At 41.9% G+C, this 27,495-nt stretch overlaps 1 protein-coding gene across 3 annotated transcripts in view; it reads right to left on the minus strand.

The window, feature by feature from the left end:
- zgc:110158 (uncharacterized protein LOC553590 homolog) overlaps window positions 1-25,020 on the minus strand; it is a 33,925-nt gene extending 8,905 nt beyond the window's left edge. For 2 of the 3 annotated variants that reach the window (XM_063909046.1, XM_063909045.1), the window contains exons 1-6: window positions 23,603-25,020; window positions 16,729-16,801; window positions 15,717-15,778; window positions 12,349-12,433; window positions 2,814-2,903; window positions 378-461 (exon numbers count right to left, since the gene is read on the minus strand). In XM_063909046.1, the coding sequence (XP_063765116.1) occupies window positions 378-461; window positions 2,814-2,903; window positions 12,349-12,433; window positions 15,717-15,778; window positions 16,729-16,801; window positions 23,603-23,658 (450 nt within the window). In that variant the 5' untranslated portion in view covers window positions 23,659-25,020. The remainder of the gene's footprint in view (window positions 1-377; window positions 462-2,813; window positions 2,904-12,348; window positions 12,434-15,716; window positions 15,779-16,728; window positions 16,802-23,602) is intronic. The other variant, XM_063909047.1, reaches the window with a different exon arrangement.
- Window positions 25,021-27,495: the final 2,475 nt, after the last annotated feature.

Below are 27,495 nucleotides of genomic sequence, written 5' to 3' on the forward strand. Positions count from 1 at the left end.
GTGTGTGCGTGTGTGCGTAGTGGAGGAGCAGATAAGTGTGCAACCCCCCACAAGCTGCTCCGGGGGTGGGGCATGAAGTGAATTATTCATCCCGCACAGGGACTGCCGATCCCGGGCCTTGGAGAGGATCGGGGCCCGGCTTCCTCTGGATGCTCGGCTTTTATTAAAAGGAGCAGAGCAGGACCTGAGGGGCCGACATCTTCCAGGAGTTAGTCGGCACAAAAGCAGAGCTAACGGGGCCCGAGGGCAGGAGGGAAAGGAGCGAGTGTGCGAGCAGGTGAATGGAAAGAAAAAGAGCTTGTGTGTGAGTGAGGGGGGGGGGACTTAGAGGGTATGAAAGAGAGAGGGGTGTTTGAGAGAAAGAGGTTGCCTCTTACCTGGCCATGGGGTCCCATCATTGGGTTGGTGGGGTTGTGTGGGGGGGGCTGTGCGTGGGGGGACTGCTGAGAGCCGGGTGGTCCCTTTAAGAAAGAAGAGCGATATCAGAGAGGGGAGGGCCCAAAAGTGGGCTTTTACACCTGGAGGAATTAGCCAATCAAAAACCATAAGAAAGAGGTGGACGAGAGAGTTAGCGGGGGATCTTGAGGAGGAAGAAAAGGAGCAAAAAGATGGGTAAAGCTCTTTTCAAAGTGAAGTTAGTTGATGTGCTAAGCAACAGAAATATAAAAGCCAAAGCCCAACAGTTTCAATTCGCCCTATAGTCAAAACAAGCCAGCATTAGTAGAGATGTTCGGGACCCTCAGGTCAGGGGACGAGGTGTAGTTTTCCTCTCAGCCACATGGGGGCAGTGTTGCCAAAGGCTCACAGCAACAGGACAGGAAGCAGCAGGACAGACACCAGAGGCAACTTCAAACCACAAAGATGATACTGAAAATAACAAGATAAAGTTGGGGGGGATTTTTCCTGCTTATTCTGAGCCTTCTTTGGAATGACAATGTATCAGAGCCAGCATCCCCCCCGAGCTTCTCCGACCCCCTGCTGTGTTATTACTGACATTTCACCCCGAGACAAGAGGTTAACGACCCCCAATAAATAACTCATTATGCAAGAGTCTCTTCCCGCTCTTATGCGGTCACGGCCTTCATTTTTTCCTTGCTTTTTAAAATGTTGATCAGAGACATTTGAAAACAGCAGCTTCTGTCGTTGGGAGGTATTTGTTTCTTCCCTTTTCTAGACCAAACGATTAATCTCCTAAACAAACAGACAAATAAAAATAGACATGGTGGATTTTTTTACTTGTGCTTTAATCAGCACACCCTCTGATTTAGCTAAAAATGTAGCCACTTTATGACTATTTCATTCAGATAAAGTTATTTGAAAGCTAAATATCAACATTTGAGCACGTGGAGTTTGTTGTTTAATGAAAATAAGAAAACAACATGGTTATATTTCTCAAAGTAAGAGGATTTGAAGATGTGTTTAGGTCTAAAGCAAACGATTTCATTGGATACCCAGCCTTTATTATGAGCATGAACCACATTCGCAGCAAACTACCAAAGCTTCCTGTTCCTTACACACACACACACACACACACACACACACACACACACACACACACACACACACACACACACACACACACACACACACACACACACACACACACACACACACACACACACACACACACACACACACACACACACACACACACACACACACTCACTCTCACTCCCCCACCATGTTAAAAATAGCACTTCCATGCGTCTCTCCTCACCCTCGCTCCCCCCGCCCTTCCCCTTGCTTATTCACAGTCGTACTCTCACTAATCCCCCCTCCACCCTCCCCAGCACCACCGCCATCCTCTCAGCACATTGCCTCGCTCTCAGCAACCAAACAATGGAGTGGTAGGTAGCCACAGAAACAAACACCGGGCCACAATCCTGGTGGCACTGATCTTTCACATTTCCCTCTCTTCTTCCCCTCACCCCTCTTCATCCCCCTCCGTCCTTCCCACTCCTCTATCGTGTCACCTGCTTTTTCTCTCCGACTCTTCTCCACCACCTTATCGCGCCTGCTGCCAAATGCCAGTGCTGTCCATCACACCACTGCCTCGCGGAGGAAGTGTGTTTGTTTGTGAGTGTGTGTGTGTGCACGAAGGCCTGTATATATGTTGTGTGTGTGTGTGTGTGTGTGTGTGTGTGTGTGTTTGTGTGTCTCATTCTCTTCACTCTTCAGACAGCCATCTCCCACACTAAAACCTTTCCCTTCACAGAGCCGAGAGGGGTCAGAGACAGAGACGGAGATGGAAGGAGTGGAGAGAGAGGATGAATACGGGATGGTTGAACCACGATGCGGGCGAACAGCAGCCCCGTGAGAGCGAGCCACAGATGGATAAACGTTGTGAGAAAAAGAATTGGGAGCTTGAACTCTCGTTAGGAGATCAAACTCTTATTGAGTAGACCCTGACTGATTGACGCTGGATATAAATCATCAACGGATTCTTATTGTTTTACATAAAGATAAAGACAATAAAGTTACAGTTGACCATTTCACTTTTTTAAAATCAGACATATAAGTTATGGCCAATATATAAAAGTGTTGCAGCTCTGTTAAAAAAAACTGCAAAAAATTAAAATAAAATAAAATATTTTCAGAATAAATCTTGTTATTTTTAAGCCAAATATATATATATTTAAACCTATTAAAATAAATGAAAATTAAACAATTTTATTTGGGTTAATTTGACCTAGAGTGCCTACATATTGGGCTGCTGATATCAGTCTGTTTTCCTGAGCGCCAGGTGGAGTGATGGAGTGATACTGGACGTGACGGAGGAGTACACAGCACAGTGACAAAGGAGAAAGTCTTACCTGGAAGAAGCCTGGGGGCATGGGACCGCCGGGCATGGCGTCGTTGGGGGGCATGTTGCCCATCACAGGGCTGGGCGCTGCCGCTGCGCTCTGAAACACACAATCATGGTGATTAATTGTGGTGTGTGTGAGTGTGTGTGTGTGTGTCTCTAAACTGCTCTTTATGTTCATGATGCAATGGCAGCCGAATAACTTAAGGGGGCAGTGTCTGCACACTCCTGCCCCCCCAACCCCTAAGTTTAAAGGTTAGTGTCCTGCTTTAAAACTCTTTACCGTTTCCACATCTGTGAAGTGGAGGGAGTAAAAGAGGAGCTCGTCCGTTGGGAAATCCCTCCAACATGTTATCTCTCTAGCAGAGTCTGATATCAAGGAGAAACATGGAGTCACCGACACACAGCTGTAGAGAGATGTTTTTCTGACCAATGGAGACTGTTCCTCTACAAGGTATACCATCATTCATAAGATTATATCTTGTATTATCTCATAAAAATGTTTGATAATTCAACAAACAACGGAAGTGTAAGCCCTCATATGTTTCCGGAAATATCGTGTTTTGCTTTCGTGGATGCAAATGAGTCTAAACGTAACACATGTAAGTGGACTGTGGCAATATGGTAATTCATAACTGGATGATCCTGAAACACCGTAAACACAGGAGTTGCCAGATTATAGTATAGCAAAGTACATCCACTGCATAGAACATTGAATAAAGTTGTTGTTTTTAAATTGTATGATCATTTTTGAATACTGTAGGTGGATGTATTGTATTACATAAATAAATAAAAAAGCCTTTTTATTTATTTATTTATCAAGCTTGGTTAAGTTTGTATTTGTCAAGGCAATTTGTATATTCAATTCCGACAATACTTGCCGAACAATGTCATTTATAATATGTGCAGACCTTCCTTTCCTCATTTGCTTATAGAAAATGCAAAACTATATATGTCTGCATTTTTTATAACTGGAATGGTTATTTTTACAGAGATATTAACCTACCTAAAATCGTTTTAACTGCATAAGAGCAAACGATTACACAACTTAAACAAATAGCAAGTCATCAGCAAATAAGATAAGTGTGTAGTGTTTCTGGAATGCAAAAGATAATTAAAAGCAGGGAACAACTCTAAATGCTTCGGTCTGTAAGGAGGCCCTATTAACTATTACAGATCATAGTAGGCCGGCACATGTAAAACAATACAACCGCTTACTCCCGCACGTCACTCAAACTATATGGGAAAAATAGAAATTGAGCAAAGAGAAGAGGGGGTGAATGGCTCAGCCTGGGAGATAAATATGATATAACTGTATTCTTGTCAACACACATAGATGAGAGACGCGTGTTCAGAGTGCTTACATAAGCACGCCCGAACAAACACACACACACACACTAGTATTTGAAGGCACCAACACGGACACACAAAGAGTTGAATCACAGGCTCTGAAAGTGCAGCCCTTCAGTACAGAGCGGCAGACAGGGGAGAACCACAGGCTACAGGACCTGGACAGGGAGGGGGTTTAAGACCCAGGGGAGGGAGTCACACACACACACACACACACACACACACACACACACACACACACACACACACGAGAACGCATATTAGCAATTACACGCATGTACACAAACACACTCGCTGCCCTCCTCCTTACTATCTGAAACCAACACACATGAAAATGGGAGAAAAATCACACGGACACACACAAACGCACACCTCCCCCCATCTTTATGCTAATTCTGCTAGTGAACATGAGCAGGCCACTGAGTCCCTGGGGAAGAAGCCGGGTCGGCTGCCTCTTTCTCTCCTCCCTCCCTCCCTCTCTCATCTCTTCTTCTGCACACTTTTCTCTCCATCTTTTCTCCTCTCTCCTCACTTATTTTCCCAGCACTGGTGCACACACAGAAACACACACACATTTAGACACACATTTAGACAAACACGCACACACCTTTCCTGTGCCCCAGCCCCAGTACTATTCCTCCCCATCACAACCTCTCCTCCCCTCAGCCCCCCCAGTAGGGTGTCAGCAGCTTGCAGAAGCTGTTGCTATGGAGACAGGTCCTATCTGCACTCTGTCCCCCTGGCATCCCCCGCTCCAGGAGCGCAGAGAGAGAGAGAGAGAATAAGATGCAGGAGAGTGAGGGAGAGAGTGAGTTAGAAGATACAAGAGTGAGGCAGAACAAGAAAAAAAAGATGATACGGGAGAAAATAAATGTTACGAGGAGAGACTTCTGTTCACCCTCAATCACTTGGTTACATTATTGTTGTAGACAAGTAATGACTATCTGCTTGTGCTTTTCCAAATTTGCTGATTTAAAGAAAGGTACGCAACGTAGTAGTTAGCCATTAGCAGAGGTAGATTTAGTATGCAGTCGGTCTTTATTAAAGCCAACTGGCCCGAGGTAACACAAAGGATCCAACAGTGCTTTCTTAGTGTTTCGTGGTGGCGCCCACAGAAATGTCTATATCGACCGCTCCATTTCAAGTCGACGCTCGGAAGTTGCTGTCAGAAAACCTCATGACAAGACTGCCTTGTTGAATCAGAATAAGTTGATTTACCGAGGAATCAAATCTACCGGAATGTGCAGGTAAACAATGACTCCTAATGCAGACACAATACACCTTGATACAGAAAAACAAGTTCAAAAAGAGAGTACAATCCACTTCAGACATTAATGCTGCACTAATTAGTTGATATAATGAACATGGGTTTTTGTAGTCAGGCTGAATTATTCATTTCCAGTCTGAATGTATGGAGAGGAGTCTGTAAATAACGGAGGAAGCGCCGGGTGGCAGCGCAACTTGAAAGGGCTTTAATGCCTGACGTGCAGCAGGAAGGACAAGAATACGTTTCTTTCATTGACGCGAGCTGAAAGTTCAACAAAACCCACGGGACGTATTTTCAAATGTCTGGGAATATTTACAGTGTTTAAACTGTAAACTCTATTTTAATGGCCTTCCTCGGCAGATCTGCACAAGCACTCAGTAAAAAAATAATACCGAGCTATAATTTCACATTAACTTGGCTATCAATAATACACTATCTGGGCTACAGACCTGAACGGTAGATCATCACTTTGGCCTCAGTTTGGAAAAGTGCTAACTTAAGCAGTTTTTAATAGCATAATAACATTGTATCTTTTAAATTATATTTTTAGGAACCAAAGACTATTACGAAAGGTCTCAAGTACTAAGTAAAAATGAGCTACACCTCCCTGAATAAGGATTTTCTGTTACCATCATTTATTAAATTATTTAAATAGTATTATACACATAAACCCTCAAGTTTAAATAAGACAGAGTTCAACTACTCAGTCCCTTTAACCTGTAGAGATGGAGCTAATGGCCCTTGTAGTTATGGCAGTATTCAATAAAAATCTATAATGACCTTCATATATTATTAACACAAAATATATTTTATTCTGGATAAATTTAATGAGGAAAGAGCCGAGTGTGGCTGGCTCTCTGACAAGTGCTCTCCACAGTTTGTTGACATTTTCCCAGAAAGCATCCCACCTCGTTCTGTGTTTGTAACGAGACATCAGACGAGAGCATTAATTGGGTGTCCTGGTGGCCGAGTGGCCATAGAGGCATGAGTAAATGTAGCCAATGTCCAAATTTGGCTAGGCAACTATGTCGATGTTTTCCAACACCTCTCACCCGTCTATTCACCCATGATACCTTAAAAATGATCATCATGTTTGCGGGGGCGTTCATTTAAATAAATGAACGCCCCCGCAAACATGAGTGAGCAGTTTTCAGATTATTTTTAGTGAACATGATTACATCTCTTTTTGTATATATCATTATCTAAAATGTTGAGTTTTTTAAATTCAATTATCAGTTAAATGATTCTTTTTAAATGCCCTTGTGCTCCATCTTTTCAAACCAAAGAAGAGACAATCATCAGAAATCTTTGGGATTGTGGGTGAAAGTAAGAAACAATAAACCTCATTGGAGGAAGTTGCCTTTAATCGGGATCTTATCGTGGGAATGACTGTTTCTGACCATTATAGACCATTCAAGTAGCTTGTTATGTGCATCCTTTACATCTCCAGGAAATGTCCCACATCCTGCACACACGGTAAGTTCACTGGTATCCGAGTAATCCAAATCAGATAAGTTTATTTTATTGAAGCCATTTCGTCCAGGTCTGAGTGTGGTTATCTGGTTTGAAACAGCCTTTGATTTCTTATGCAAACATTCACTCTGCTCCTATCAGGACAACCCCAAAGTACCGTTTAATAAACTTTATTTACCTCCCAATGGCGCCACCATGTTGTCTTGGTGTCAAAATATTTTTAACAGTGACGCGTTAATCCCCAGACACGGCTCCCTGCGAGGACACCACACTGTTTGCCTTTCCTCCTACAAACCCACAATGTTGATGAACAATCTATCAGGGAACAAAAGACTAATGATCTGATTGGCTGGTGCAGTACAGTATGTAGATGGCGGTACAGAATAGCATTGATCCCTCCCTCTCCATTTCCCTCTCCCTCTCCTCCACCCATAGGACCTACCGGACGGATCAATAGTGCTCAACACATTATTGACCTCCGCCTGATACCTTTCAGAGGGATAAAGACAGAGACATAAACAGTGGATGCAGAGAGGGGGAGAGGTAGCAAGACACAGCCAAAGTATCAGTGTGTGTGTGTGTGTGTGTGTGTGTGTGTGTGTGTGTGTGTGTGTCAGTATTTATGTGTGTTCCCACCTGGAGAGGGTACTAATCTACATTCTGGTTCACACTGATATGTACCTCATCACTGTCTCCTTGACCCGCTGTCCTTAGCGCACAGAGAGAGGGAAAGAAGGAGGGAGGAGGAGGGAGGTGAAGGAGTGAGGATGGAGGAGAGTGTGGAGACGGGAGGAAAAATAGCTGACTGCGGTGATCTACCTAATTTATCAGCTCAGTCAAAACAGTGTTTTTCGCTCTGGAGCAACAGGATACGGCTGCTACTCTCCCCGTCACGTCTGACAAACAAATACACACACACACACACACACTCTGAAAGCCCAGCTGGTCCTCAGAACTGGCGAACACCAAACACACACTTGCACACTTTTTCCCAAAAGCTGCTGCCAAGGCATCAGTACACACACGCACGCACGCACGCACGCAGACACAACATCCACTTAGCCAACACTCAAGAGAGAAGGCAGAGAGGGCGAAACACAAAATATGAGGAGAAGGAGAAACAGCGGTGAACCAGAATATAGCTTCTACTAAACTTTAGACAGAAGTCTACGTATGAATAAAACAAAATGGTCCTCCATGTTTCCACACAAATCAAAATACTTTAAACTACCACTGCCTGAAACTATGTTCACTATTTCCAAAACATTCAAGAGTTTTTAGGTCACTGTGTTGTTTATATCAAGCTACGACATCAAGTCTGGCAAAGATAAGACTAATATCAGACACTATCCTTCTTTTCTGTAACAGTGGGGTTTTTAAAGAGTACAATCGTGTTGTCTGTTCCACCGCTGTTTCTCATTACCACCGAGGATCCACAGTTTTTCTAAATAATATTCAAATTACACAAGCAGACAAACAGCTGCTCTCAGCCGTGTAACACATGTAGCGCAGAGTTTCCTAACTTCATCACAGCTAATTATCAAGTTTAATAGAGTATTATTTCACTTTTTCCATTACAGCACACTAATATTGCTGCACAGAGAAAAGGACAAAACAGGAAAAAGGCAGAATGCATGCAAGTATAGAGCTTATTTCATTTGATAGCCATGCATACTGTTTGGGCTTTAAGAAATGTATAGGGGGGAGAAAACAATGTATGTCCTTCAAATGCTGGATGCTGTCAAGATGAAATAGAAAAGCAGATAAGCCGATGACCACCTTACATACCCAAAAGGAAATATATTGCATCATCATATTTTTCTTAATCCAACAAGTCACTGCTAAAAAAGTGAGTTATTTTAGAGGATGTGATTTTTAATATGAATGAAAACACATTATTTGACTATAAAAAGAATAGCTCTTTCCCTTCTTCTTTTGGCTTTGCACACAATAAGATTTCCTGCAGTTAATTTAAAATGTAAATTAAGCTAGACCTCTCTATCGATGACATTTGCCCACTTACTCCATTTTCAAATACCTTAACAACCGTCTGTTTTCTTCGTGTGGTCTGCACTGCCCTCTCCTTCTCGGCACAACTAGGCATTGTGGGTAAACAGATAGATTGGCCAATCAATCTTCTCTCGGGAACAGAGGTAGTAGTGGTGGTAATGGAGTGAGGGAAGGAGGAGGGGGTCAGGAAAGAGATAGGAAAAGAGGAGGAGAGAGGGGGAGTGAGCGATAAGGCGAGAGAGGCGAGAGAGGGCGGACTGGAGAGTAGAAATATAGTAAAGGCGGTGTGGTGGTGGTGGTGGTGGTGGGGGGGGAAGAGATGCAGATGTGGGGGCGTCGCAGAGAAACCACAAGCAGAGAGAGATTTGCAAAAATGCAAAAAGATCGAAAGAAGAGTGAGAAAGGAGGGTAGAGAAATGATTGAAAAAAAGGGGGCGGAGGTGCAAATAAAGTGTAACAAGAACAGTGCCGGAAAAGGAAGACTGATTCTGAAATCAAGAAATAAATATGAACATCATAACAGCAGATTGACACATTGCTGATTCAATACTCTATGTGCATACACTTTTCAAAATACTCAGTTAAATCCTTTAAGAGAGACACTTTTCCAGTATTTGATATCCAAAGGTTAAAAAAAGGTAGCACAGACACAGAAACAAGTCGATTAATCATAATTTAACCAATTCATTCTAGCAACGTCTAACAAACACCAGGCTTCCATCAGAAGTGCTTTTTGTGAAATGTGTTGCAAAAGTCTTAATAGCTCCTGTCTGCGGAGTGCTTATCTCGGAAGATCAAACTCCCATTATTTAAATTACAGGAGTGGATGGACTTGATTTAAGATGGATGACACAATTAACACTGCTAATCAAGCCAGCAAATTAATTGGCGTAAGACATGAAGGTAAAGTTAATGGCGCTAACTAAAAGACATTAAAATGTACTCTTGGTCTCCATCATATCTGTTGGTTAGGTGTACAATTCAGCATTTATCACAATGAAATGGTAAAAACAACTCTGTATATTCTATGTATAATATGTCAAGCCACGAATGATCCAATTAAAAAAAACACTTCAAATAATGATATGAATCTTCATAGGAAGGAGAATTGCCTGCATCTGCTTTCCAAATGTGAAACCCTTTATGCCTGCATCTTTAGTGAAGAAGAAGCTTAAAAGGAACTCTATAAGGAGAAACCCAAACTTGACATAAACCGAGACACTCAGAAATAGCAGCCCCAGCATTACTTTCATTACCAGGGTCAGTTCAAGTGGAAAAGTAGCCTGGACTGTATCGATAAACCTTTGCCCGGCAGAGAGAGCTGTGATAATACCTGATAAATGCCTGCTCACCATCTAGACATTCTCAAAAAGACTAAGAAACTCTTTTTAGGGAAGGTGAAATATCTTTTTTTCCCTTCCCATGCCTCTTACTGGCTCATTCTTTTGAAACCAGTAGAAAAGGACCTGTGCTCAGAGACTACCCTCAGGGGGCTGGAGCCAAAATTAAACCGGTCCCGTCTAGTTCGCTTTATCACCGTTAGGAGCAGACAGTCAGCGACCATGTAGCACACCCATCTACATTTACACACACACACACAGCTGGGGTTAACTGGCACACTGGCACTGAGAGTGTGAGCCCCTCCACCCTCCATCTATGGGCTGGTTGCCAAATATGCCCCACGCCAAAAATACACACCCAACACACACACACATAAATCCCTAGCTTAGCCTCAGACCAGTGCTGGGATTACCGGATTAGAACTCTATTCCATTATCTCCCCACACTGTGCGTGTACACACACACACACACACACACACACACACACACACACACACACACACACACACACACACACACACACACACACACACACACACACACACACACACACACACACACACACACACACACACACACACACACACACACACACACACACACACACACACACACACACACACACACACACACACACACACACACACACACACACACACACACACACACACACACACACACACATTTTTGTTTGGGGAGCGTTGTGCAGGAGTTATTAGCTGGACTCCTTCTGCACGAGACCTGTATCCGAGCACCTGTGACAGCAAGTCTCCCCCCCTCTGAAGCACAAGACACTGAATCCCTTCAAACTCCGGAAAGACTGTTTCATAGCTGAACGTAACCTCTGACCTCAGTGAGAGGCAAGATGGGGAAAAAGAAAAATTTTACCATCAGGCGCCCAAAGGCATCGAATAATTCCTCAAGGACACAAACATAAAAACAGGCACAATGTAAACAGAACTTGAGGCTTTTAATAAGGCTATAGAGCTTTTGTTCTTTTACTGGAATTGTGATTTTGCTCATTTTCATTCAGGTAGCTGGAAATCACAACTGTACAGCACACAAAACCCTCAATCCTCAGACACTCCGTCTCAGAATTCAAAGATCTATTCTCTCCAGATTCCTTGATAAACTATGGAGATGCAAAGTGCTGTGAGCATTTTTGGGTTCTGCTGGTTCTGGAAGTAAGAGTCCCACTCATGTCTCTGCAGTCACTTTTAAATACAGCACGTCTTAGGCTTAGTAATATTTGATATTAAGGGAACTACGATTCTCCAGGTGCACTTTGGTAGGAATATCCAGTTCTGTAACAGGAGCACTTATGAGAGGTGGAAGTTTAAGATTAAGCTTTTGAGAAGATGTTTAACTTTCTCTTATATTCTCGAAGTTGAATATGTGTAAAATATGCATTATTATAGAGACATGATTTGCTAGTTATTTTGGCCAACGTGTATGAAACACAAAGCATTGATAATAGTCTGTTACCCAAGAGTCCTTGTGCAATCACGTGAGCTAGCTAACGTATTCATATTTTAATAGTTTAGTGTTGTATTCTCCATAAAAGGGTCTGTTTGTTTCTTGTATAACATGTTAAAAGGGATGGTTATACATCTCCAACATTGTCCCAAGATGGTAGAAGTGTAGAAAACACAACAAAGCACGAGACATTCAACCTAAAAAAACATCTAACACAATCCTCAAATCCCTGAAATGTAAGATAAATACAGAATAATTCCCACAGTCCCTCCTCCCTCTCTTTTAACCAAGGGGTCCTTGGCCTGAGAAATGTTCAGGACCCCTGAATATTTGTTTGTGCAGTCATTAGTTCAAAGTCAGCTGGGATTTCTAGTTATCGACAAAAATGTTCAAAGTTTGATTCCCAGTAGAGTGGATTTCTGAGTCTGATTTTAAAAAGCGCACACTTCCCTCTCCTGGATGTTGAGGGCGCCTCTTGAAGATTCCTCCTATATACTCCAAGTTGATATACAAACATGTACAGTGTTTACGTGTGTCTCAAGCATACATACAAAGAAAGCACTGCAACAGAGATTGAGTGTTTCTGAGAGAAGAAAAAGAAGTGGCTGCAGAGCCAGTTGTTACTTACATAGTCATGGAAGGCCTTCGCCTCACTGGAGTGCTCACATGTCTCCCTTCGGTCTGGAGCCGCACAATACAAGTCCCAGAATACACTGAAAAGAGGGGCGAGGGGGGTGGGGGATGAAGAGGTCAGAGGTTAGCATACAGAGCAATACAAGCAAATGTGTAACAGCTATTCATAACCCATTCACACACTCTCACTATCTCCCTAGCGCTCTTAAACTGCTTCTCATATACTTGAGCATCATTGTAAGAGGGACACAATGCCAGTGTCGCCCCCTCAATCGACCTCTCACTCACTCAAAAGTACACACACACACACACACACACACACACACACACACACACACACACACACACACACACACACACACACACACACACACACACACACACACACACACACACACACACACACACACACACACACACACACACACACACACACACACACACACACACACACACACACACACACACACACACACACACACACACACACACACACTTCAAAACTTTAACCGTTAGACTTCAATCATAAATATTTAGCTAAACTCAATTAAAAATATACCCTCCTTTACCAGGGATGATGAGATGTGCTCATAAACTGATCTTCACAAGGTTAAATAATAAGTTGACTCACAAAATGTCTCCATAACGGCTTTGTGTTTCAGTGTGATAAACACAGTAAGTGGAAAATCACCAACGCAAACGCGCCAGGCAACAGCGCTGACGGCTGCTGTGCTACCTGTCTGAGAGGCCTTAATTGAATCAGTCTTTGTGCATTGATTTAGTGGAAGTGCTATACACCGAGTAAAACAGCGACATGGCTAACGAGAGGACTAATCAGGGTGCTACTTCACAGGGCCCGGCAATCTGCGTTGCACACAGACATGTTGAAAGCCAAACATCTGGAATTCTTCGTACACCTCTTCACCTCTTAAGATATGAGGGAGTGATTGAGCACCTTAAAGGGGCCCTATTGTGCTTTTTGGGATTTCCATTGGTGTGTTATGTCTCTGTGCATGTAAATGGTCTGTAAAGGCTAAAATCCCACAGATGCCTCCCACACACTCCTTTGTTTACTTCAGGCATCACTATGTAACACTTGTACGTGATAGGATTAGGGTTTGGACATCTCTAACAGGTGGACCAATCACAACAGAGCCGGTCAGCTAACCAATCAGAGGACACTGGGCTCTGGTTTTAGACAGAGAGTCAAAAGATATGCTGCAGCACGGGCAGTATGAGAAAAATAAAGAGCTTTTTGAGGGATTGAGCTACAAATGATAAAGTTGTCAGTATGTTGCTCAAGGACACGTCAACAGGGAGAAATGATTAAGAGGCTACAAGACCTAAACCTTGCATTCAACAAAGTTATCTGTCCTTTCACTCTAAGCCTCAACAAGGAGAGGAGTCAAACTAAAGGATCAAATAACATTATATACAGGTATTTGTTTGATTTCAGTCCTTATTGAACAAGATAACAAACATATTCTTCAGGTGAGTCCATGTTTTTTTGTGTTGCTTTTAAGGTATTATTCCGTTCCTTCATTTTCTTTTTATTAAAACATGTCCTTGGTCTCACATTGCTGATAGTGCTTTAAAAGCCTGACGTTCATTCTTCTGACTCAGCAGAGCCACCCCCCGAGGTGAGAAGTTACACTAGATACTGTACTTTTCAAAGAGCATTTAAGAGTGTATTTACCCGTCAGTAATTCGACATCCACAGGTTTTTAAACATGTGTTCCTTTGTGATGTGTACACTGGTAATTTAAGTAATGTCCTTCAGCAACACAGTGAATGCATTTTTAATCCAGTGGCACACTTTATGTAGCTAAACTTTAACCTACCGAATAAGAGCAAAGGCTACAACAAATAACCACTACAATAATATAAACAATCACTCTTGGTATTTAAAAGGGTGGCAATGAATGCATAAATTATATTTTAAAGGGGGCATATTATACTCATTTATATCAGGTTCATACCTTTTGGATTTCAGCCTTTGCTGACCATTTACATGCAGAAAAACCTATAGACCACACTACGGGAAAGGAAAACTCCAAAAAGCATAATAGGGCATCTTTAATAAAATGATGTCTGACATGTATAATTACACCAATGTATGTTTAGGTTTAGGTCTCAGTGAGTCTATTACTTTATTTGATTGAAAGAAAAAGGCTGGTGAAATTCTGTATGGTCTTATGGTCACCAAATCCCCGAAAAGACTGAAAATAGGGGAGGGGGAGAAATCTGATTACTGATTACCAGCTGCTTAACAGTAAAGCTGTCTTACAGTAAAGCCTATTTTATAATTCCTCTAAGTGTTGTGTGATTCCCTGACCCATCCTTATTTGCTGTAAGAACATTGACAAGGAACTGAACCTGCGATTTCAAAAGACAAGTGAAACCGCTGGTCGGGGCTTAAGGTGACGACCTTAAGGGGTCAAATCTTAGCAAGGGGCAGAAATGATAGGAAGGAACGGGGGGGGGGAGGCGGAAGACAGCGGAGGGAGAGGTGACACAAAGGAAGATGGAATGCAATGGGTTAATCTGCTAAGAATCCCTCTCCCTCATGAACAAAGGAGAAAAGTGGGAGGTGAGGGGCACACAAAGGGTGACGAGAGGGTGAGGGGGGGAGGGGAGTATAGAGGGGGTGTGGGGGGGGGGAGTCCATTCCCTAACCATCTGGATCTATTGTTTCAGGAACGGGGGTGTAGGATGGAGAACTGGGAGGAGGGGAGAAGACGGGGAGGGAGGGGGTCACGCCCTCACAGAGTCTGGTCAAACCCCAAGGCTGAGACTCTGCTCCACCTCCCACCTCCGGGAGTCATTTCAAATCATGACTGGAGAAAAAACAAAACATGAAGCTCTTCATGTTTGTATCAGATATGAGTTTAATATATTCAAAATGATATCCCATGTACCAAGTATTACCCGTATCTGTTTTTGGGACATCAACTGTGTGTATTTCCCAGAGTTAGCAGTTCATACGTACATTGTTTTGTACATTTTAGAATAAAATCTTTAGTGTTAAAGACATTTGGATGGGGAGAGGAGAGGCGGTGGCATTTTACATTTCCGCATGATGGGTATCAATGAAGCAGGATAACTACTCATCAAATAAAGTACTTTATCAGGGTCCCTATTACTTTAAGGGTACTGGTGTTAGCAACGTAATAAAACAAACAAGGCCCAGACGTGTATGATGGTCGCTAGAGTCCTATCAATGATTGAGTGTGTGTGGCGAGGTAAGATACACAGCTTAAGACATGTACTGTAAAAACTGTTTACTCACCGAAGTAAACAATATGGATAGGCTTACTGTATCAAAACAAACACTGGGAGAAAAAAAACACTCTGAAAACTCACCACCACCACGAATGGAGGAATCCAGGAGGCTCCCCTAATGTAATATTCTTCTCCCATCGAATCTGGAGGAGAGGAGAGAAGAGTCACTTGTGGCCACTAGAGAGAGGATTATGCCTGCAGGTCCAGGGGTTAAGAACATATAATCAGTCAGTCTCAAACTGTCAATGGCCTCGGACGGGAAGATAGGCATCTTTCTCCCTCTGTCGATCTCCATCTTCCTTCTGTTACATCTCTGTCCTGTCTGCCCTTTTTCTTTTTTACATATGAAATGCTTTATGGATCGAGGCCAAGCCATGTACTCACACAAAAGGGCCTTTAGGAGGAAATGTAAACAAACAACACCATGCGTACATATGTCTACAATGTCCGAAGACAGCTGCATCAGATGTTTTTACATTACAATTAACAATGGCCGACAGGGAGCACGATCTGGCTGTAACTTTATAGAATTTCCTCTTGAAAAATGTATGCAACAGCTCAGGTGCTGCCATCACGTTTAGCATGTTTGCACTGACACCGCAAGTTGTTGTAAACATGCACTTCAGCTGGGTCATAGCATGTGTTGTTTTGTGTCCAGCAGTGGCTCAGTCAGTAGGGGCTTGGACCGGGAATCGTAGGGTCGCCGGTTCAAGTCCCCAAACAGGCATGAAATATGGAAAGTGGACTGCTACTTGGAGAGGTCCCAGTTCAACTCCTAGGCCCTGCTGTGGTGCCCTTGAGCAAGGCACCGGACACCTCTAATCCCCCCCTCCCCATTGCTCCCCGGACGCTGCACAATAGCTGCCCACTGCTCCTAGCACTAGGATGGGTTAAATGCAGAGGACATTTCACTGTGTGTGCTCTGCTGTGTGCATGTATGTGACAAATAAAGATCCTCCGATTCTTACAACGGAAGAAAGACGCAATTTAATTTTGCAAAACCAATGTAAACTCCTCCAGTCGAGATATTCAATTTAAGACAAAAAGAGATTGGCTCAGTGCTTTTTACTTCAAGTCATGGATGTTATCTTACCTCGGACAGGAAGGTCTGTGCGGACTTCTGTGCTCCCACATGTAGCAGGTACTCGTACACATATAATGCTAACCTGAAACACAAAGGGAAAAGGTTTTTAATGGCAAAATCCAGGCTCCAAATACTCAAGATCAAGAGTGTTCGCATTTGGACTTGAAAGGATGTCTATTTGGCATCTTAGGTCAGATTTTTTGGGACAGTCTTTTTTTTACAATCAAAGGCAGATACAAAACATGAACTATAGACCCCTTAGCAAAATAGTCAGGAAATATTCAAGGGGCTTTATTTTATATCAGTCAATGTGTGTTTGAATCTCTACCACACCTCAGCAACTGTGAAGGTTAACAGACCAACCAAGGCTCATAAATTGGCTTCATGGTTTAGTTTGAAATAACCAAGTCTTTCACTTCATTTAAGTCACAATGTTTGAATGGATTAGTGGAAAGGTGTTGAAAGGAAATAAAAGCAGCAGAAAAGTCAAGACAGGCAGGACAATTGAGTTTTTTCTGTACTAATAATCTATTTGAATGATTAGCGAACACAAAGAAAGTTCATGTTTTTTTTTACTTTTCCTTCCTTCTCGACTTCCTTTATTCAGTTGTTTCTCATTAAACAAAAATCAGCTGCATATATCTATTTGACATGTATGAGATGAAATTTCAAAGTCCTGACATTAACACTCGCAACAGCTTTCAGCATCAACAAATGTCAACATTCAGTGCTTTACCGTCCCTCTGATAACACCTGGTAGGCATTGGTACAAGCAGAGACTTTTGGGTGGATAGAAACCACACCAAAAAAACTAACATTGGCTCATGTGGTTGAAATGCAGGTATAATATTACCTTTAAAGATTTGTGGGTTGCTTGAAATGTTCTCACAGTCAAAAAGGGCCACATACTGTCCGCAGCACCTCTGTGGACTGTAGAGCTTGGCCACTTTTTTTCCAATGTACATCTTACCAAGTATCCAAAGTCTTCAAAATTGCAACAGAACCTGAAATACACCTGCCAGGCTGTATGAAAAATATTGCCCTTTCACAGAGCAAACACTGATAGAAGTAGCTGCACACGATAGGTATTCCAACTAAATCAAACAGCATTTTAAAAGCCATGGCCTTCAATTTGAAATCACTTTTATATCAGGCCAGCCACACTTTATAACAGCAATCCACCAGGGTCTATTAACGGACGCAAGAACCACGCTGTGGAGTGGGAAACCCCCATTGGCCCAACATTGTACTCCTAACGCCTTCACTTAGTCGTGTTTAATAGGCTGTTAATGGACCATCAATCGACCGGCAGCGTGGATATGACAGTGCCCCGTGTGCCCAGAGCAGACAGTCCTCTGACAGGCCAATAAGGTCCTAATGAGAAGGACCGTAGCTCACTGTCACTGTCCCCATTATTAGTCAATGCCGTGATCAATGAGACACGGTTTTGTGATAATACCACTGTTGTTCAGTTTGTTTTTTACCACTGACCGTCTGATTTTCCAAAGCTCTGTACCCCTTGTACTGATGTTAAATGGTGAGATAAAGTTGATGTCTATTTAAGCCCATTCAAGCCTCTTAAGATGATATATAATTAGACGGCAAAATGTTTGGACACAGAGCCAATAGGCTGTAATTATCACCACGTTTTAAAGAAACTTAATAGTGTACGTTTTAATAACTGGACTAAATTTACCAATGCATAATGTATCTACTCCTTCCTGTGTCACCAAGCTCCGAAGCTGCTCGGTGATCCGTATGACGTCATTTATAGAAAATAATGCATCCCAGTTTGGGAACAAACACTCATTCGGACAGAACAATTGGGAGTAGGTATGACGAACACATCACCATCAAAACTCAAAGCAACTATTACATTAAATGGATCAAATAAACAGTCAAATACTTTGGTAGTCGATTAACTTATATCATTTGTCAAGAAAATATGACAAACATGGATAACTAAAGGTTCCCAAATGTGATAATTGTTCCACTTTACTTGTCATACACTATTATAAACTGAATACTTTGGGGTTTGTGCTTTTTCTCTGGCAAAAAACAAGATATGCGATGACCACCTCCAGGATATTGTGATGGGCATATTTCACAAGATTAAACTGTAGAATGAATAGTGGTCCGCTGAACTGCTTATTAACATAATCAGTAGCTGCAGCCTTAACACCTAGGACATTTTAAATCCAAGATTCTGAAGCATCGTGCTCAGATGTCTTTCCCGTAGAGTTCCTCTTATTATATGCGTCTATTATGTTGTGTATTTCTCTCTCTTTTTATGGTTTTATGATAATATAAGCATATTTATGACACTGTATAGGTCAGTAAAAAAAGTGTTTCAAATACTCTCAGGCTATAAATGCCATAATATATGTTGGCTATCTATTTAGTTGATTAGTCACTAAAATATCTATATACAAATAACTGCACAATGTCCACATGGGGGACAGTAAATCCCAGCTCATTTGTCTGAGGTTCCAATGCTAGAATCCAATTATTGAGTTTCTATTTCTGCTAAATGTCTTGAATCGAGGGGGGGCAACAACTGCTGTGCTGTGTTATGATGGAGATAGGATCCGTGCCTGACCAGTTCTTATGTCTAATGATATGCAAATGTTTAAGATATGCATTGTTAGAATGCAAATGTAGTCAGTCGAAGATATGAATAGGCAAATAGACAATAACTGTAGTAGGGAGGCGATGGTTGCCATATGATCACACCTTGTCTTTTACATAGACAGAGGGACATTATCTAAGCATCATCACAGGAGGAGGGGGCGGCAGCTGGCAGATCTAAATGCATGCTTTTTAAGAATTGTAAGATTGGACGTCTTTTTAAAAAACCAGAAGGTGTAAATCCAAAGTTTTTATTCAAGTGCAACACATGATCAGTTAAGCTGGGAGGTCAGAGGAACCTGCGCCCCTCATTCCACACTAAACTGCAGTTGGTACAAACAGTGAATTTAGACACGACTACAGATGGCTAGTGTACATCAGGCTACTCCCTGTCCCTACAATTTCTCACTAAGGCAATGGGGAATTGAATTGGCAAACAAAATGGTGAAGAGGATACGATACAGGAGTACTTTTATATTGCCATACTCTAAGCAAGGGCAATATATTGATTTTTCTTAATCTAATTTGAACTAATGCTAAGAAAACTGGCATAGTATACAGAACACAACATCATATGCTTAGCTTGGAGCTGCTTTATATATCATATGTACTAATGTCTGCCACACAAATCTTAGCATGTTAATTACAAATAAAAAATTGAATTTTAAGAAGCGATCTGACAAAACCTTATATCTCAACCCTTGTATCGATATGTATCTTACACCCTACAGGACATCAACTTCTACATATCATGGGCAATGAATTAGCTATCCTTGACACATACATGTTGTCTTTTGACTGACCGGGTATCATAACCATCCTTCTGACCTGGGCTGAGCATTGGTTGGACGACCCTTGGTCAAATGGATTTTGTAGTTATATTACTGACAGGAATTTCATCTACAGAAATTGTCATTTGAATATAATTCAAGTCATTTCCTAGAGACAGAGCATCTCAAATCAAACAGAAACTGACACGTTGTGGTATTTATGTCCAGTCATTCTGAGTAATTCTTCAGTTTCTCTGGAATTACACTTACTAGAGTGGGTGATAGTAGTTTCACAGTGAAGCGCATTTGTCTTTGTATGTGTACAGCGGGCTGTCCTGCTCGGAAGGTAATAAATAGCCGGGGGTGTTCCCCTCTTGCAGATCACCAAGATAAGAAAACATACATGAGCGCTGCAGGCAGACATCCAGATGAACAAACAAACAGAGCAGAAGTGGCTTTAAAGTCTATACTTCCCGGAGTGATATCCACTGCTTAATAGCATTCAACTATAAATTCATCCATTATAGTGCACAACAATAACCATATAAACAGCAGTGATACGACTTGGCTGCATCGACAAAGACAGTGGGACAAATTGGTTGTTGTACCCACGACCAATGCTCTTTAGAGGCTAAAGACAGCAGTTTAGCCAACAGACACACAAACACACACCACTTTAGACATGGGAATCTGACCACTTTCTGAGGCTCCTAGCAATTTGTAGGTCACAAAGCTCTCTGTGACCGCTGGTGTAGAGTGTAAGTCACTGCCACTTGCAGGTCACTCTAGTATTTGGCCACACACATCTGCACAGCACACACACACAGATCGTTTTTTTTACCTGTGCACTTTGTTGTTTACTGATCACACTTAAACACGTATAGATTCCTTGCATTTATGCATATTCTGACAGTTTTGAAAAGCCTGGCAAAGGCTCACAGGAAGCTTTAGGATCCAGAAAGTGCTTCAAATATTGATGCCGTTTGCATCTCCCTGTTCGCTGCAGGTTTACTGGCTTGCTTAACACTTGTGCGGCTTTCTATAAGAGTTTGACTGGAAGGGAATAGTTAAGGACTTGGTCTTATGTCTGAAGATACAAGGATCACACTGTAGATCCCCCCCAAGAGGCCATCAATGAAATTTTTATGTGTGTCGGTGTATGTGTGTTTTTGTGTGGGTTGCAAAAGGGGCTCCGTGTGTGTGCACCTGGCCTACTGCATTATTAAAGCTCAGAAGCTAGCTCATAGAAAAGGAAGATAAGTTTGAGGAGGAGGGGAAGAAGAGGAACCGGAGCAGCTGTAGGAGTAGAGGGGAGTTAGGGAAGAGAAGAAAAATTAGTTTTGACTGGAACATAAGAGGGGGCATGCCCTATTTTTAAAGATAAAGAAGAACTGTTGGTGGTTTTAAGGATCAGTCAAGATGGGATGGAGAGGGAAATAGAAACAGTGCTCGTTTCTGACAGCCAGAATGTTTATAAGGAAAAATACAAATTAAATTGGTAGCTCCAGAAACCCTAACTCTCTATATGTTAAGGTTATATGACACCAAAGTTGGAAACAATATAGCTGCAATTCTATTTTACTCACTTTTGATGTCTACATTTCCCAAGTCTCTCTCAGGCTAAAACTAAATTTACTTCAACCATCACACCACATGAGTTGACCTCCTGACCTACCTCCCCTCCATTCCCTCTTTCATTCCGAGACGGGCCATTGGTCCGCTCATACGCTCACTCCCATAAGAGTGCGAAACTTCCCTGATGTACACCACCGGCACACCTGACATCCTGCCTAAGGCTCACGACAAAACCCCCTCTTTAAACATGGATGAGTCTGCCCATCGTATCTCCCTCTCTTCTGTCTATTTCTCTCTCTTCTGTCTCCCTCAACTCTGACGTAAAGCTGAGAGCAGCTGCTTCAGTCTGTCTCAATAATTCAACACTGAAGCGAGGGATGAGGACCTTGAGGAGCAGCAGAAGATGGGAAGTGAGAGTTAGGAGGCAGATGGAGAAAGACATTAGAAGAGCAATGCATAAAAGCAAAAATAAGAATATGGGTTTAAAACACAGCAAAGGGAGGAATGAGCTTAAGTTAATAAGAATCCTGCTGATCTTCAAACACATGCACATAAGTTTGACAACTCTGTCCCAATTCAGCTCCACTATGCTGACTGGTCCAGCCAGTTAAAGTGAGCATTTGCTACTGTTCAGCACATCCAGTGTGAGGAATAAAGCCATACACCTGTAGGGAGAAGTGTGCCTCTTATTTAGCTAGTGTATTCAGTTGTAGTGAAATATACACTGTGATATTATCCTTTAACACACCACAGGGTTCTTTAACAATTACATCCAACAAAGTTAAATGCAAGTATACACAGGTCTCAGTTGGCTTTGTTAGCGGCGACTATCAGCAAAGGAAGTTCCCTGCAGATACTGGCTTATATTTCAGAATCGATCCATAGAAGTTTGTAAAATGAATATTTCAGATTAACTTGAAACCTCTGCATATTGTTTAACTGTTGGTAAACGTGCGGCATGCCTATCCTGAGCGAACAACAGGCATCGAGACGGTGGCTTGCAGACAAAGGGATTGGACTGCTACAGCTCCCCAAGCTAACGCCACCTAAGCTTCCTGACAAAACAGCCCCTGGAAAAAGCCTATGTTTGGTTCTTCTACAGCAGGCGGTGACAGCAAATTACAAGGAGTTTAAACCCCAACACTTGTTTGCAGAACTCGGGGGGACTGAGTCAAATCTGTACGGGCCACAAAAGTTATGAGCTCTCCTTGCTCGGAGCTCGTAGCAGCGGCGCCTCTCCGCTGACCGAACGCTCACATGGATACAATGTAGCCTCCGCGTTCGGAGACACAGTATCGCTGTGGAACGTGGAACAATTCTTGAACGCGTTCCTGTGCTATTTTGTAACAAAGCCCCAAACAGCTGTATTCTATTTTTACCTGCCGCTTCAGCGGGGCGACACAAAAGCCAGCTAGCTACAATGCACAGCGTCGCTCCAAATGCATTGTTCCTCAGAGATGGAACTAAAGTGGGATCCCCATCAATGCTCCTCCTCATCGACAATTCAGCCCCGAGTGCACATTTATGCATTATAACTAGAAAACACGTGCAGCAACACTTTCTCTATAAGGAAGTGATGCAACTTTTAAAACAGCAACTCTTTTGTTAGGGATTACATAGAAACAAGAGAAGAGTGAAACTGGCAGTGTAGCTAGCAGCTAACTTAGCTGCCATGCCTGTGTAGTTGGAGGATGCAAGAGGCACCACGACACAAAAAGTGGCAAACACAAAGAATAAACTGTCACAGCATCACTTTTTTTTTAGCTTGTATGTTTATAAAAAAAGAGCCTGCAGAACATGCGTGCTCCTGCTGAAGTGACTGAGTTGCCTCATATCAGTTAGCAAGTTTAGCAACCTAGCACACTCTTCTTGGCTGGATCTCTGTTGTGACAGTGCAATAATGTACTTACTTTTCTCTTGCTTGGCTATCGGAGGGGACCACAGCTCCTTTACCCTTGCCGTACATCTTGGAGGCTGTTCTGATACTTTATTTTATCCCACTCGGCACCTGTCAAAGAAAGCTACCAGGAAAACCTACTATCTCCATAGCTACCCAGTTAGTGTTGTCTCCCTATCTCTCCCTTGCGCTCTCTTTGCTCCGGTTTCCTTTTTTTCTACATCCCCAACATTGCCCACAAATCAGGCAGGGTTTCAGCCGGGGGGAACTTGAAACCCTCCACTGGTGGAGCTTTTTTTTTTTCAATCGCTGTTCCTGGATTCAGCTCACGCTCCCCCTGTTGTGAGAGGGTGGGGGCTTCTTAAAGCCATAGTGTCTAATTTTTCGTCGACTTCGCTCAAGTTCAAGTAATTTTTCTGGAGGCCTTCAAGTAAAAGGCCTTACATTGCATTTGTGTTTAATGCACAGAACCAAATTAGTGATTCAAATTGCTAACACTATAATGAGACTTTAATTTAACAATGATATGTATACCTGTATCCTATTGGTACGTTAAGATGTTTGGTTCTTGTCCTAGGGTCACAACAGAAGTGCTTTAGTTGGCCCAAATGGCGACCAGGGTTCGCATAAGTGCCTCCTGTAGTGCACATGTTCAACCAAAGTAGCTGTCCTACAGTTTGACCTCAGGACAAGTATAACCATTTCCCCTTAGTCCAAAAATGTAATCAGCGTCTCTTATTCAATTTCATCCCTGAATATCAAACAGTCAATGCAAACCTAATTTACCTGATAATATAACTGCAAAAGTAGTCATAAGTTATTCGTTTTTTATGCATTAGTAGACCCTGTGGCCCAACTAAGGTCCAATAATTACCAAGAGTGAATCCTGATAAAGACCTCAGGAAAATAAAACGGAATAACGTAGACAACAACCCTTTTCTGTTTGTCTATATTAGTCAGATTGGTTAATCATTATTGACTCTTAGGTATTTAAAACTTTTGATAAGGCTGACAGATTTTTGACCGTTCTTTAAATTTTTTGTGGCTCCAAAATGTTCTTGTGTGTTCGCTGCATGATTGTAGTGCATCATATTTAATCCAAATGGACCATTTAATGAACATAATGATGAAAACATGATGTGCACATGGTTGCCATTAGTGAAATATGTCTTGTAGTAAACTCTTATTTATGTCTGAACATTGAACGATCTTGTTTTGTTACTTCCCTATTGTAAACATAACACAATTATTTCATTCTTAATTTGTCAGCCACTCCCCAAAAATTCCTAGAAATTACTCTTTGCCCTAGTTTATACTTTAAATAGTTTGCTAGAGTATTTTAATCAATGCCATTAGGTAGTATGCTACACCTACATTGTAAATGTGTAGTTAGTTTCCAGGTATCCTGTTGACTCTCGATAGCGATGTACAAGCCTGTGTCATGTCCCTTTAAGAGTGTGTAGAGGGCAGTTGCAGAGTTTGTGTGTGCACATGTGTGTGTGTGTGTGTGTGTGTGTATATGTGTGTAAAGCAGGGACAGGCAGTGTGTTCTGTTTTCGTGCTACTAACTGTGGGAAGGGCACAGCTGACTGTCTGTGTGCGTGTGTGTTTCTGCACAAGGTGGTGTGTGTATGTGTGGCAACAAGCGCATTTGTGCGTGTGTGTGAGAGAGAGAGAGAGAGAGAGAGAGAGAGAGAGAGAGAGAGAGAGAGAGAGAGAGAAAGAGAAAGAGAAAGGGAGAGTAGAGTAAGAGAAAATTAATTTCTGTATGTGTGGTAGGGTTTGTTTTTTTAACGAGAATACAAACATGATGAGCAGATGTCATATAAAAGAAGAGATAGATAATAGAATAATAAATAACAGGAGTGAAGAGCATTATCTTTATAAATGGCCGTATTAGCCTTGTTGAATCAGTGTAGTGTAAAGCAACACACATGTACTGAAATACACATTCATGGATTTAAAAAAAGGTATAGACTGTATTAACACTATCTATACATTGAAGCGTACTAAACCTCTCAATGTCACACATATGCAGAGCGAGACCAAGTAATAAAAACGCCTTGAAATGGTCTCTACCTTACGTCATTTTCTTTGTCTCAGTTAGGGCTATTGAATGTGGAAATACATGAGAATAGTCACCAGCGACTGGTAGAATTTGTGTCATATGTGTTTTGATAAATGAAATGAATGAAAATTATTACATTTTATCTCTGTGTCCAAATGAAAAATGTTGTCAAAAAACAGAGTAAGAACAGATCAATGCCCTGTCACAAAACTTCAGTTTTCCCCGTCCACATTAAAATGTGGTCCCAGCATTTTCAAAACTGGAGAGCACATTCAAACATGTTACAGTTTTCAGATGTGAAAATGTCAGCATGGTGTGGACGGAGAGCCAAAACAGTAAAATTAAGACGCATGTTAAATATAGCACGGTTGTACATAATCCCAGAGAGAAGGAGAATGGCAGAAAGTGATGGTGTAGGTATCTTTTAAGATCTAAACCACAAGCTCTATCACTGTCTCATCATAGCACCAGTATTGATCCGAGAACCCAATGATCCAGGGACCACTGGCTCTTCCTTCTTTGCACAGAATAAACACAAGCGGCATCTCTTTTTCTTTCTCTGTTTTATCAAATGCAGATAAGCAGATGTGATTAATAGTGTTTGTACACGTTCCTTCATGTCTGTCAATCTTACCAATCATCCTTCACACTGCTGTTATACTACAATACTGTATTTGTGTGCCTTTGGTCCATGAACAATAGATCATTAGAAATGTAAAATTATACAATAACTTCAACATGACATCAAATGTGTTTCTATCACCCTGCTTTTTTTTTGTTTAGCTTTTTCAATTTGCTCACAAACCTGAATGGAAATGTCGAAAATACAAATTGAATATTAGAAACAAATGTAATGTTGTATTCCTATCATGTTTTACCAGCATCATCTGGTTGTGCCCTCTGCAATGGTGTGATGGCACCAGCACAGGCTGTTTATTTCCATGAACCAATTCCTAATATTTAAAAGCACATTCATTTGCATTTTTCTTTTGGCAATTTTTCTGGAAATTCAGTTACATTTGCATTATAATTGGATGGAAATCTGGTTCTAAAAGTGACATTGCGTTAAACTGATTCAGAAGCTGCCTGATTATTCTTTGTACATTGTACCCTGTCAATAATGTATAACAGATATATTAACTGACCCTGGATTTTCCTTGAATAATTCAATCGCATCTTTGCTGAGATCTCATGAGGCACTCAGAACCTTTTTTTTTTTTAAGTCTTCGGACTTTATTTGACACCTTCCATGGTATGGTTTAAGTGTCTTTTGGAGATATGGTTTATCATTAAAAAAAAATGCTACACCTGTTACCACTTTGTTCACATCCATACTGTGTCCTGAACCATGGCACAGATCTTTGACACGGATTCAGTCTTGAGTCTTGTTTGGTTTATTGTTTGGTTTTCGGCACCTAGCAACGCTGCCCTATAAACTTCCATTATCTTCCCGCTCTTGCTTCTCCCTCTGGTATCTCTCCCTCCATCTCGCCTCATCACTCTCTTCTTCCTTCTCTTCCACATCGTCGTCCTCTCCTCTGACCCACTTTCCTGCCATCTCACCACTATCTCCCTCTGTTCTTTCTTCGTGCACCCACGTCCCTCATCTCTATCTCTGTTTCTCTTTCGCTTTCTCCTCCCCCTTTCCCTTTTTTCCTCCATTTCAGTTCTACCCTTTTTGCCTTGCTTATGTTCTTGTTTCTCCAGCCTCATGCCACTAGTTATGTTCTTCCTCTGACTCCTCACGTCTGTCCTCCTGCACTTTCATACTTCTTCAACTTTTCTTCCCAATGGATCTCCATCCTACCATTCTTACGCAGTCTTATTAAATATTCTTA

The sequence above is a fragment of the Eleginops maclovinus genome, chromosome 19, assembly GCF_036324505.1.
Source record: "Eleginops maclovinus isolate JMC-PN-2008 ecotype Puerto Natales chromosome 19, JC_Emac_rtc_rv5, whole genome shotgun sequence".
Classification (NCBI taxonomy): domain Eukaryota; kingdom Metazoa; phylum Chordata; class Actinopteri; order Perciformes; family Eleginopidae; genus Eleginops; species Eleginops maclovinus.